The sequence below is a fragment of the Grampus griseus genome (genome assembly GCF_964374135.1).
Source record: "Grampus griseus genome assembly, chromosome: 12".
NCBI lineage: Eukaryota > Metazoa > Chordata > Mammalia > Artiodactyla > Delphinidae > Grampus > Grampus griseus.
Window position 1 is genome coordinate 64967730 of NC_139006.1, and position 12868 is coordinate 64980597.

Sequence of the window (12868 nt, forward strand, 5' to 3'; positions counted from 1 at the left end):
GGGGAAGTGTACGGGGAGAAAAAGGTAATGAGTAACTGCAGGCAAGCGATGCTCTAAGTGAAGGGAAACTCAATCGTACTACACGCACAATCTATGCAGTGAGCAGTAGTCACCTGCTCATCCTATCAGTGTCCAGCAAGAAGCAGATGGTACGCTCAAGATAAAGCAGTGACCCAAAGCCAGTAGTAACAGATGCCATCAACCCTAGGCCCAAAAAGACATGGAAAGGGAGACATTAGTGGAAACTGAAAGGGGTCATGTGGAGTTGGTCACCATGAGGTACAGTGACTTCTGGCTGAGGAACACATCTGACCTGAAGAGACCTTGAAGGGAAGGAGCCAAGGGAATAAATACCCTGACCTCACTCTTTCCTTCCCTCTCTCCCATCTCCTGCTGCAGATACCACTGGCCAAACCAACAGATCCCAGAGGTCATAGGAAGCCTGTTGATGTAGTCCATACAGCTTTCTTGAGCAGGAGAGTAGGGTGAGGGAGCAGAGATTTGGAGGGGCAAATGGAAAACATCTGGAGTATGCATAATGATATACACACTGATCAATGACTTAACCAAAATTTACAAAAACATATCTGGAGAATGTGTGGGAGAAGCAGAGGGCCTACAGTGTAAAACAGCTGTATCTCAACCATGGCAGGAAGTCAATAATGTTTAAAGTTGATAGCTCCAAAAACTGCAGCATACATGTATCACTTAAAATATGAAGATAAATCCTAAACAAAAGCAACAGCTAAATGAGTAAAGCCCTTGGGGACTATGGGAGTAAGGACATTATAGACCTTATTTGATTTTTAAAAAATGATATATTTTAAGAAAGTTGCTAGAAGACTATACAAAAAGCTAATAGTGGTTACATCTGTGGAGCTAGAACAAAGTTATGAGAGTAGAGAAAGAACATTAACTTTTCATTCAACCTGCCCTTGCATTGTTCTACTATGAACATCTGCTATTTTCATAATATAGTTTTTAATACCTTAAAAAACAAACTAATCAACTGGATTTAGTTGGTAATGAGAATTTATCTTATCCCTCAGGTAGGCTGGGGCAGAAAAGATGAAACACATTTATATCAAAGGAAGTCCAAGGTGGATCAATGACTTGACCAGACACAGCTTAACAGAGCCTCAGTTAGGACCCAGGACTTCCCTGGGGACCCAAGGCGGGGAGTCCTTTCTAACTTCTCCTTGCTTCAGTGAAAATAAATATTCTATGAAGATATGTCTCATCGTCTTTGAATATTTATAGATCCTTACACTAAAATGAACAGGCCTGGGGATGAAAGATCATGTGGAGAGGCCCAGACCAGCAAATAACTGTGCAGTCACGTCACTGTTGCTGAAAACCACGAATTTTGGTGTCTTATTATGGAACAAAATAACTGATACAATCTAAACTTTAAAAAAAAAGAAGAAGAAAAAAAATATTGCTGCCCCCATAACTATCCGGATGCCATCACATTATTACAATCCTGACTTCTGATGTGGTTAAAAAATCTTACTTTTAAGTATTTATATTTTAAAAGAAAAAAGAACAAGAAGCTAAACTGAATATTTAATATATTTGTAGGAACAGAAGGAATGCGACAAGAATTAGAATTTTATAATATACATTAGCCATTTACGTAAAAGATGTTCCATTTTTCAGAGAGGTTACCCCATTTCCCTGTCTTTCCTATCTTCCTCACAGCAATAAACAGTAATTACTACTCTCATAGATAAGCTGCTCCATTGAGTGAGACAGTAATTACATCTTTATGTTTCAAGTCATTATCACCTCCAAAAACTACCTTTCAATTCACTGCACAGTCTCACTGCACTCTTTCACAGTAAAATTATACTCCTCAAATTTGAAGAGCCTGAATAAAAGCTAGAGGCCCAAGGATTTTTAGGGACTGATTTAGTAACAGTGTCTACTGGCACGAACCTTTTCTTTATTCATATTTTTAAAAATGCAATAAAAGAAATGAAAGCTACTTTAATGAAAAAGAAACTCAGGAATGAGGTCATTAAATATAACCAGCTACACTTGAAATACAAATACCAGGTATCTCCTGATTAGTGTCAGGTAAATATCTAAACTATCTAACCCAAATTCTGGTTTCAGGGAAAAAGATCAGAGACAAGTACAAAGAAGGTGCTTCATACTATCAGATCCATTTTTAAAACAATGAGATCCTTTGGGACCATCACATTAGTCTTTCTTTTTATCCGAGATTTCTGTTGGTCCTCTTGTTGGTGATCCATTTATATCTGCACCCTAAAATGAAAAACCACTTTAGATATTATTACAACAAACAGACATACATTTTAAGACATATTCTCTTTAAAAACAGACAATAACTTCAGAATGAAAAAACTACTTCTAGAAATGTGCAGGATGGCTAAATTTGTGCAATTGAACACGAAGTTGTATTTAACAATCACCAACACTAAAGACAACAGAGTTGTCTAAATACTCATTTAAAAAAATAACCCTATTTTGTTAAAAAAAAAACCCTCTATGATCCTACCAATTAAATCTCTTATCAAAGTTATCAGTCAGTGAAACTTGGCTTATTTTAGAATCATCTCTTGTTATTTATTAACTATTTACCATTACTCTTACCACTCAGGAAATACTGGTTATTATCCTGGCCATAAAGCAAGAAGCAAATGTATCAATCAGAGGACTAGTTTAGAACCTTAGTTTAAAGCAAACGTTAATTACAAATAAAAATCCAAAACCCCTATTTTAAAAAAGAAGGGAATTTAGACACATTAATGAAGCTTCTGGTTGGAAGAACTTGCCTTTCCAAAAGCCAAGTATTTCATCCTGCATCCCCACGCCCCCTTATTCAAAGCATTTTAATGTTCTTACCTTACAGTCTATTTTGCCTTTGTTTTTATCACTGGATTCTTGTATAGCTTTCCTAGGCCACACACGACTAACAAAGGGGGAAATCAGAGGATATATATATGGTTCCAGGAACTTTTTGTAGACCCAGAGCAGAACTGGAATGACAATGCAGGGAATGCACACCATTGTCCCAGGCTTGAGATCCTGAACTGCTGATAAACAAGGAAGAACAAATTAGATCATCATAGAGTAATGACTGAAGGAATTTACCTAGATTAAGATATATGAAAAGACTATTTCTACACTGAAGGAAAAACTTAAATCACACTACAGGTATTAGCTTAAAGCAAGTCTATTAAATAAAAATGCTGCTATCTACAAGGTAAAAGAATAACAGGTGGCAGACCTGAAAATAATAGTGAGGTACCTGCCTCCAAACCTCTCCAATCACTGCTCCACAACCACAGATTTGATGATAAAGGAATGACACCATCATTCGCGGGGTGCTAGGCAGTTAAGCCCTTTACATGTATCAACTCATTTAATCTTCAAAACACCCAGTGAGGTTGGGTACCCTGGCATTTCCATTTACGGATAAAGAAAAGGAGGCACAAAAACATTAAGGAATTTGGTAATTTTGACATACGCCAGTTTAGTGTGAATTAACTCCCAGGGCCTAATCATCTCCAGGGACTGAACAATGCTAAGGGCAAATCTTGTAATATGGAACTCACTAAGATATCACTTTGGAAGACCTCTAGGCTGCATACTGGCTGGCCTTTCCCAGCCAACAACTCTCCCTGGACAGATGTGCTTTTTCTTTTTAATGGCAATAAAGGGGTATTGAGTAATAAAAGTTTTATTTAGTATTATTGGTATAAGTCAATTGTCCATTTCCAAAAATTAACACCTAAATTTCCTTGATAATTAGAAGTCAACTTGGAATTTCTCAAGATCAGCAATTTCTTGAAAAAGAGCCAATACTACTTCCATAACACACAATTAAACCGAAGACCTCTTAAATTTACAAGAATTTTTAGTCCCTTAGCAAAGGCTTTAAAAACTAAGAAACTTCAGGGCTTCCCTGGTGGCGCAGTGGTTGGGAGTCTGCCTGCCAATGCAGGGGACACGGGTTCGTGCCCCAGTCCGGGAAGATCCCACATGCCGCGGAGCGGCTAGGCCTGTGAGCCATGGCCGCTGAGCCTGCGCGTCCGGAGCCTGTGCTCTGCAACCGGAGAGGCCACAACAGTGAGAGGCCCGCGTACCGCAAAAAAAAAAACAAAAAAAAAAAACTAAGAAACTTCAGAACAGTGCATAAGGCTAATAATTCAGCATGTTAAACTTATTTTCAAAATATTGTAAGCTAAGTAGTATTTAGTGGTAAATGAGTAAGTACTGCTACGCTCAGGCAATTTAAAATGATTCACAAGTGAAGAGTGGTATACATAATCCAATCTCAATGTGGCTTTGAAATGAATTACAAGAGCTGTAAACAAATAAAAAAGTAAATGTGTATCAGGGAATGACCAACTCTTTTATAAGGGATTCATAACTGGAGTCTTTAAAACAGTCCCCTAGACAAATTAAAATAATTTTAGAATTTGCCAAAATATTTTGTTCCAAAATTTTAAAGAATCAATCAAAATAAGCCAAACGAGCAAGAGTCTTTTTCAGCATTTTTCAAGAAATCATAATTTTTGGCTACTAGACATTTAGAATCTGATCTGAAAAGACTTCTTACTGGTTTAGGTACCATAGCATGATAATCAAACAGGATGGCTGGCAGCTGCCTGGATTTGAGCCCTGCTTTCACCATTTTCTAGATAGCGTTCCTGGGCAAATTATTTAACCAGACGGTGCCTTAATTCTCCCATGCGTAAAAAGAGGACAATAATAGTACCGATCTCACAGGGATGTAGTGTGGATGAGATACATTAATAGGAATACAAAGCTCAGAACAGTGTCTGCATATATTAAGTACTACGTAAATGTTGCTACCATAAGAAAAAAAACAAAACAAATCCCAAACACATCCAAAAGTTGTAACCTGTCCAAAGTCCACACTGCAGGTAACAAGTAACTAGAACCGGCTAAAACCAGAATTCCTAATTCTGGTTTCCTAGCTCAGTGCTCTTGCATTTTCTCTCCCCCAAACACGATCATCATGTTATTCCCCTTTCTACCAAACTTTCAAACGCAACTAAAACCCTTCAAAACAACTGGCAATGCTACCGAGCACTAAGCTAATACGATGACAGGCAATCCCTCCATCATAAAGATTCAGGTTTTTACCTACTTGAAATTGTGCTTTAAATGAATTCTCAAGAACAATTAGTACTAATTACTTTTGTTATAATTATGGCTTAGAAAGGTCTAGAAGGTGACTATGATAAATTGATAAAATCATGATTTTATTTACTCTCTCCAAGCCAATTCTCGAATATACAACACAGCGAGAAAGATGGATTGAAACGTGGAGGAGAGGAATTTCTTGCATGCGACTTAGTCCAATACAATGGAACAGAAAAAGGCGGAGGCTCTATGAGAACAAGAGCAGCTGTGGCGGGGGTACGCCACTTCCTCTAAGTGACCAGTCGGCGGATCACTTCACTGGAGACAAAAGAGACCGGGAGAGGCTAAGTCAAAGGCAAGGACTGAAAGACAGGGGAGAGTACGAGCGAATGGTGGCGACGACGATAAAAAAGTGATACCGACAAGGCAGGCCAGAGAGCGGATCCTGAAGCAAAGAGAGGCGGACGGAGGCAGGAAGGGGTGGAGACCGACGCAGGGGGAGGCACAGGGCAGGGGCGCTGGTGTACCTTGAGGGCAGGAGAACCCCGAAGCCCCGGCCGCTGCCCGGACCCACCCAGCCCCGCTCACCCGCGGCCACCAAGCCCCAGTGACGGTGTCCAGGCTTCCGGAGGGAGGCTCGCGGGGTGACGTGCCGCAGCCAACCCTAAGGGCACCGCAAGAGGGACCGACAAAGGAGCGCCTGCGTCAGCCTGATGACGCACCCGACGTAACGGTGACGCCCTGCGGGGACGGCGGCGGCTTCCGGTGCAGCCCCGGCAATCAGCTTAGAGCTTGCGGGCGAGGCGGAAGCGCTGTTGCTCCCCAGTTGCCCGGTCACTGGAACAAGATCTACGACGCGGATCCAGGAAAGGATAAGCGCCTGTACCGGTGACTCACCACCAACAGGGAAGCTTGCGGTGATGGCTAGGATGTTTTCGAACGCAGTTGAGGCTAAGCTACTCACCCTGCTACAAGGGTCTTAAATTCAAGAGCAGGGGAAATTAACATCGTCACATTTGAGCGGGTATTTTTACAAGAAATGGGCATACAACTTTCCTCCCACTAGGACAGCTATAATCGGCGAAATCTAAGCGATGAAGAAATTCGAACCACTGCTGGTCGCACTGTAAACGGAACTGCTTTAGGAGTCCTGCAGTTCCTCCAGTGTTCATTAAAATTACCTTATGACCCTGGAATTCCACTCTTGGTATACATGCAAGTGAAAGGAAAATATGCCCACACAGGAACTTTTATAGTTCACAGCAACACTAACAGTAGCTAAAAGAAAAAAAGCCCCAAATGATATGATGAACCACAGGTACATGCTACAACCCTGAAAAAATCATGCTAAGTCAAGCAAGTCAAAGCCAGTGAGGAAGGTCACACTGTGATTTCATTTATATGAATTGTCCAGAATAGGCAAATCTACCGTCAGAAATAGGCAAGTAGTCACCCAGCACTGGATTGGGGGGAGGTGACAGCCAACCACTACCAAGGTTCCTCTTTGGGATCATGAAAAACTCTAAAATTCACTGTGCTGACGGATGCATAAATGAATATACTAAATGCTACTGAAGACTATACAGTGTGTTAAACCTCAATAAAGTGGGTGGAAAAGAGATTCAGAAATTTCCCCATGTTCTAATTCCATTTTACGCAAAGCACCAAAAGATGCAAAACAGCATGTTTTATGAAAACTCATTTGATCCATTTTGTGATGACACTTGAAACAGATTTACTAATTAAGACAACCAACACTCTGCTTTTACTTTCATTTGCATTTATTTTTTGCAGCATTTATTCCCGGGCCATAAGTTTTTGTTTCTTCAATTTCTTCTGGGATATCTGGGGAAAAGAAAAATGCACTATTAAGATTCCAGAAGATTGTATCTCAATGAAAGAGTAACTGGAAATTTCAACATAAAGGGAAAAACATGAAGAGTCCTTTGGCATAGAGAAGTGGTATGGGGAGAAGGGCAGCCAGGAGGACATCACAGTAGTAAGCAGGAGATAACCAAGACGGCAGCCAGGGTGCCCAGCTGGTTAGAACTAAGTGGCAGCAAGGATGGAGGATAATATTTAATGATAAAATCAACAGAAGACAAATCCATTAGGTGGATCACACCATTAGGTGTGAAGAATCACTCCCAGGTTTCAGGCTTAAACATACTGAAAACAAGCTTATTGGGGGGCAGGGAGGAGAGCCCAGTTTTGGACATGTTGCATTTGAACTGGCTATGGACATCTAGGTGGGGACATAAGCAGATGATCACATGGTTTTAACATACTGAACAATACAAAGTTACTATTCACTGTTAATCAAGAAACTAATGAGACCCATGAAAGCCAAAATAAAATGGTTAGAAGAGGTTGCTGGTTGCTCAGAATAGTCTCCTTTCATGGTTATTCCAAAGGTGTCCTAAGTTAGTCATCACAGCAACCACAAATCTAACACACCAAATAAACAGAGCAGAGACTAAGTAATTGACCTTTTTCTTCTGGGCAACCTCCTCTTCTGGTTTAGGAACAATCTGTTCTTTTTCAGTAAGGATCATCTCAATGTGGCACGGAGAGCTCATGTATGGGTTGATCCGACCATGAGCTCTATAAGTCCTGCGCCGCATCTTGGGGGCTTTGTTCACCTGGATGTGCTCAATGACCAGAGAATCTACATCTAAGCCCTGGAACAAAATCAGGTAACATCTTTATCTTAATACCACAAACTGCATCATTCAAGTTCCTGCCTGAAAAAAAATAATTTGAAAGGCAATCCTTAGGACTTTAAATAGCATATTTGTTCAAGCAGGTTTTTTTAACCTTTATTCTAAGTGTCCTTCCTTAAATCTAACTACCAAAACTCCGTGCTAAATGCACCAAGTTTGTAAGTGGCATTCATAAAGGAGTGGAGTTACAGGATCTGGTAGCATCTATGTCTATTTCTAAGCCTTGATGATAAACAGGATTTTGACAGCAAGGCTTAGCAGCTAGAAGGGCTACAGCTGAACAGACCCACATTAATTCCAGTTCTGACCCAATTTTCAAAATGCAAAAGGGTAATGGATAATTCCTCAAATGGATAAACCTGTTTTGTTGACACAGGTTTTGTTCAGTTAAACATAGTTCTTTTAACTTCTAACTGAAATTTAATGCCTCTCAACTATGAATGTAGGCAACAAACCACATTAATCATTACTACGGCAATCACAGTTCCTTTGGAATAGTACATATTTTATTATATTTTAAAATATCCTGTGAAGGGATTCACAAACCATAGTGTAAAAAAGGTCCATGGCACAAGAAAGTTTACAAACCCTTGGTAAAATACTCAAGGGAAAAAAAGTGTTTCTTTTGCATGTACTGGGATTATAGGGGGGGAAATTCTATAGACTTAAGCTTGAAGTAACTGCAGACCATGCTCCTGAAATGCTTTACAGACAAAAATTTTGGTCTGTTGGAAACTGGAGGTAGAGATTTAAGAGAATTCTTTTAATGGAGAATTTAGCTACTTGAGAAAGCAAGACAATCAAGGAAATAAATCTGGACAACAGCAACTTTAACTGAATAACAATCCAAGTTACATGTATAAAGATATTTATGGTTTGGGTACCTTAAGTTCAGCATTACTCTCTGCATTTTTGAGCATGTGCAGTAAAAATTCAGCACTCTTTTTGGGCCACCGACCCTGCGTCCAGCCCCACTGTTTGGCCTAAAAAACAAACAAAACCAGAGAGCCCATTCGTCACTTCCCCCAATTTAAATCAATGTTACAAGATGAGTTTATTTTAACCAACACCAAGGTTGCTCAGAAAATGTTTTTTTCATGGTTAATCCAAAGGTGTCCTAAGATTGTCATCACAGCAACCAGAAAGAGCCTGATTAAAGGCAGATCATGGCCATTCTTACTCCCTCCAATCACCTTCTCTAACAGTTTGTCTTTTTAAATGACAACTATGAATTCTCACCTGGGCACACCTACCAACTCCACCATTGTAGCGACGGAATGGCACACACTGCTTCTTTAAAGTGACATCCTTCAGATACTTAGTGGCTTTTCGGATATGCATACCCTTAATGGCCTGGGCTGTTTCACGAGTGTTCTAAGTATAAATAATATAAGCTGTGAGTTAACCTTGTATTTTTTTAAAAATCACAAATTTTAAACATTAAATTCTAACATTTTCGACACGTCAACATTTATCAACAGCCAAAACCTTTCCATTTATTAGGACGTGAGCTGATACAATGAAGAATAAAAATCTGTGATTATGAGCCGAGGGAGGTTTGGTTTGAAGGTGGAAACAAGTGAACCCTAAGCATGTTTACTCACTTTAATACGTTCTCCATCATCTTATGAACTACAATTACGTGTCCCATATCTTGATATGCACACTAGGTTCTCAAGCAGTTCTCTGGTAGTTTTACCCAATTCCACAAATCCTAAATCAAAGTACTCATTATATACTGATGATCACGGACCAAAAGGTGGCTGCTCAAAATCGATCGATTTTCACGGTAAATCCAAAGGTGTCCTAAGAAATGCATCACCGCAGCTACCTTTTTAGAATGGCTAAAAAATACTCACTAGAACTCGTGAAACAACTCTTTTAGAGCATAACTATGATTCACATACCTTAAAGTGAACACGAAGATTTGAACCTCTCGACTTGCATGCTAAAAAATACCAAAAAGAAAAGTTTGGGTTAATTCTGGGCATCTTGTTGCCTCTTACTCCAAAATAAAAAATGTTTCGTGTTCACTTACATTTTGTGGGATTTTCTGGGTCAAGTGAATAGCGAACCATTTTTAGAGGTCACCTGGAAACGAGCAAGTATAATTCTGTCAACATTATTTACAGTAACTTACACGGTTTATGTACTAAACGCTGCCCGCAGCTGCTCAGAGAGTAGTTGTTTTCATGATTAATCCAAAGGTGTCCTAAGAAATGCCATCATCGCAGCCATCCTTCTATCCACTGTTTCTTCCCGTGTGGAACTACCAGTGACTACAGCAGTGCTGACACTAGACTAGTGACAAGGACATCATTCCTTTTACCCTCTGGAAGAAAACACAGCCTGTTTCAATCCAAGCCTGGATCCTTCAGACGACTTAACTCGACCCACTACAACCCTCTACAGGCTCCCCCTACAGAAACCTCCTTTACTCACGCCAACTTCACACGTAATCCAGTCTTTTTCCCACACTTTCAATTACCCGCTTTAAGCGCCGCTGAACTCGAAACATTTAACGTTCGGCCACTGAATAAAAGCCTCGACCCTACTTGACTTTACCCCGCCCCCCAAATTTCTCTCGATGCGGCCACAAATGCGCTGCGTTAGCAGCCACCACTCAGCGCGAAAACACTGGGCCTCCGGAGTCGGGAACCACCACAGCCTGCCTGTACGCCCGGCCAACCCCCTTCCCAACCATCGCGCCCCGCTGAGGCCTAAGAGCACCGGGGCGCCAAGCGGGGTACTCCGACACGTCTCCCCGCACAGAACGCCGCTCCCAGAGAGAAATCAGTAGCCGCGAGAGTCCTCCTCCCGAGGGTGTCGAAATTGGCACCGCCAAGGCCAGGATGGCAGCGATAACCAGAGGATTCCGCACTCGGAAGACTCGCCAAAGAAACACCTACCTCAGGCCGCTGACCGGAAAAGGAAGAGCGGTGGTTCATGGGAGAATTCATGAGAACTCGACATCTCGCGAGACTCCCAGCCAAAAGAACGAGATTTGGAGAGGTGGGGGAGGGCGGAGGAGAAAGGGAGTGTGGAATATGTTTGACAAGATCTGGAAACGAATTACCCCTTTAGGGACCGTCTCAAAATTCTTCTTTTTTGCTTCCAGAAATAAAGTTATGGATTCTAAATATCAATCAATTAAAAACAGGTTTGTTCAGAAACAGACTCAGAGACTTAGAGAACGAACTTATGGTTACCAGGGAGAAAGGTGCGGGGTGGGGGGGAAGGATAGTTAGGGAGTTTGGGATTGACATGTACACACTGCTCTATTTAAAATGGATAACCACGACTTCCCTGGTGGCACAGTGGTTAAGACTCCACGCTCCCAATGCCGGGGGCCCGGGTTCGATCCCTGGTTGGGGAGCTGGATCCCACATGCTTGCCGCAACTAAGAAGTCCACATGCTGCAGTGAAGATCCCGCATGCCGCAACTAAGACCCAGCTCAACCAAAATAAAATAAATATTGAAGAAAAAAAAGGGATAACCAACAAGGACCTACTTACTGTATAGCACAGGGGGCTCTGCTCAATATTATGTAGCAACCTAAATGGGAAAATAACTTGAAAAAGAATAGATACATGTATATATATAACTGAATCACTTTGCTATACACCTGAAACTAACACAATATTGTTAATCAGCTATATTCCAATATAAAATAAAAAGTTTTAAAGAAAAGGTTTGTAGTTCTAGGACAAGACCACCTATTATTAGGTATAGACAAGACATTTATTCGTCAACATTTGTTAGGTTTGGTTATGTGATTATATGAAAATGATTTGTAAAGGGACAATTAGGAAGATGCAAAGGGTGGGATGTAATTATGCTAATCAGAAAATTCTCAGTTTAAGACCATCACCCAATCAATTGTAAAGCAACCCTTGTGAAGGATGTAATATCAGAAGGGTCTTGTTCAAGAATGGGGTCTGGTTTCCCCACTGCAACTTGTAGATCTTCATATGGGAAAGGATAACTGTTCCTTGAAAACAAAAATGCCAAGGGACATTTTCTTCCTCGCCAAGGTCATCTGTCTGGTTATTCCTTTACAGTCACTGGTGGTGTGACTGCTGTTAGATTTAGGTCTTCCTTTTACGGCCTCTGTGATTTTCCCAGAAAACTTAAATGAACTCTTTGAATTGTATTTGATATACATATATTTTCTTCAATCTGTTTTTAATTCTTTATTTTAATTTTATTATATGTATTGTGCAGAAATTTTAATTATTAAAACAATAGTGTACTGCAGACAGGGGTAATCCTTAGCAATCAATTGATTTGTTCATTCATCCATTCAGTGAATATTCATCAAACACTTATGTGCCTGCCGCTGTGCTAGATGCTATGCTCTAAGAGGTCCTAGGAGAGTCTCGGCCATCAAGGAACCCACAGTCTTAGAATGAGGGTAAGGACAGAGAAATAGGGAACTAGGAGGTGAACAGCCAATTAGAATACAGTGTGAACTTGCTAAAGTAGGGTGAGCACTTAGAGTAGGAAAGCCTCCCCTGAGCAGATGACATGGCAGCTGCACCATGAATGACCAGGAGGAGCTAGCTGGCCATGGCAATACAGAAAGAGAAAAATAACTATTATTACCAGCAAGAAAATTCTGCTATGGGAACGGCAATTGTTTGGATTCTTTTTGGGTGTGGGTGGGGCGAGGTAAGATGGAGTGGCAAACCTGATCTGGAAGGAACCTATTTGTCTGCCAAGGAGTTTGAAGTTTACCTTAAGGTCAATGAGGGACTTTTCAAAGTGTTTAGACCCTTGGGGGAATGGGTGAGGTAACTTGATCAGATTCACTTTTGAAAAAATCACTCCACAGGGAGACATTTGGGATGCCTCAGGGGCAAGACCAGAAGCTGGCAAAAGATGGTGGTGGCTTGAACTGATCAGGTTCAGTTTAATATTTTTACAAAGAGAATAGAGAGTGGTGGATGAATTCAAGAGATTTTGGTAAAACTCACGTGATTTCCTGATTATAAGCTGTAAA

General features: G+C 40.8%; 2 protein-coding genes across 4 annotated transcripts; both read right to left on the reverse strand.

Annotated features, from left to right (window-relative positions):
- Positions 1-1975: 1975 nt before the first annotated feature.
- On the reverse strand, positions 1976-5874 carry LOC309830811 (UPF0729 protein C18orf32 homolog). Of its 2 annotated transcripts, none has more exons than XM_082667635.1 (3): positions 5731-5874; positions 2872-3059; positions 1976-2271 (listed from the first exon to the last, which is right to left on the reverse strand). In XM_082667635.1, the coding sequence occupies exons 2-3, from the start codon at positions 3034-3036 to the stop codon at positions 2206-2208; spliced, it is 231 nt and encodes a 76-aa protein (XP_082523761.1). In that variant the 5' UTR covers positions 3037-3059; positions 5731-5874; the 3' UTR covers positions 1976-2205. The 2 variants fall into 2 exon arrangements, with proteins under 2 accessions (XP_082523761.1, XP_082523762.1); XM_082667636.1 differs by having other exon boundaries at positions 2872-3062.
- Positions 5875-6866: 992 nt separating this feature from the next.
- RPL17 (ribosomal protein L17) lies at positions 6867-10760 on the reverse strand. 2 transcript variants are annotated; one of them, XM_082667633.1, is made up of 6 exons: positions 9904-10760; positions 9773-9813; positions 9105-9239; positions 8750-8848; positions 7632-7823; positions 6867-6987 (listed from the first exon to the last, which is right to left on the reverse strand). In XM_082667633.1, the coding sequence occupies exons 1-6, from the start codon at positions 9941-9943 to the stop codon at positions 6940-6942; spliced, it is 555 nt and encodes a 184-aa protein (XP_082523759.1). In that variant the 5' UTR covers positions 9944-10760; the 3' UTR covers positions 6867-6939. The 2 variants fall into 2 exon arrangements, with proteins under 2 accessions (XP_082523759.1, XP_082523760.1); XM_082667634.1 differs by having other exon boundaries at positions 10006-10758.
- Positions 10761-12868: the final 2108 nt, after the last annotated feature.

Bases quoted from the DNA above. Each gene is read 5' to 3' on its own strand.
- LOC309830811 (XM_082667635.1), bottom strand. From the start codon at position 3,036: ATGGTGTGCATTCCCTGCATTGTCATTCCAGTTCTGCTCTGGGTCTAC. The intron at 2,272-2,871 runs GTAAGAACATTA...TTTTCATTTTAG, and splicing joins AAGGCAAAATAGACTGTAAG to GGTGCAGATATAAATGGATC.
- RPL17 (XM_082667633.1), bottom strand. From the start codon at position 9,943: ATGGTTCGCTATTCACTTGACCCAGAAAATCCCACAAAAT. The intron at 9,814-9,903 runs GTAAGTGAACAC...GGTATTTTTTAG, and splicing joins CCCAGAAAATCCCACAAAAT to CATGCAAGTCGAGAGGTTCA. The intron at 9,240-9,772 runs GTATGTGAATCA...ATTTATACTTAG, and splicing joins ATCTTCGTGTTCACTTTAAG to AACACTCGTGAAACAGCCCA.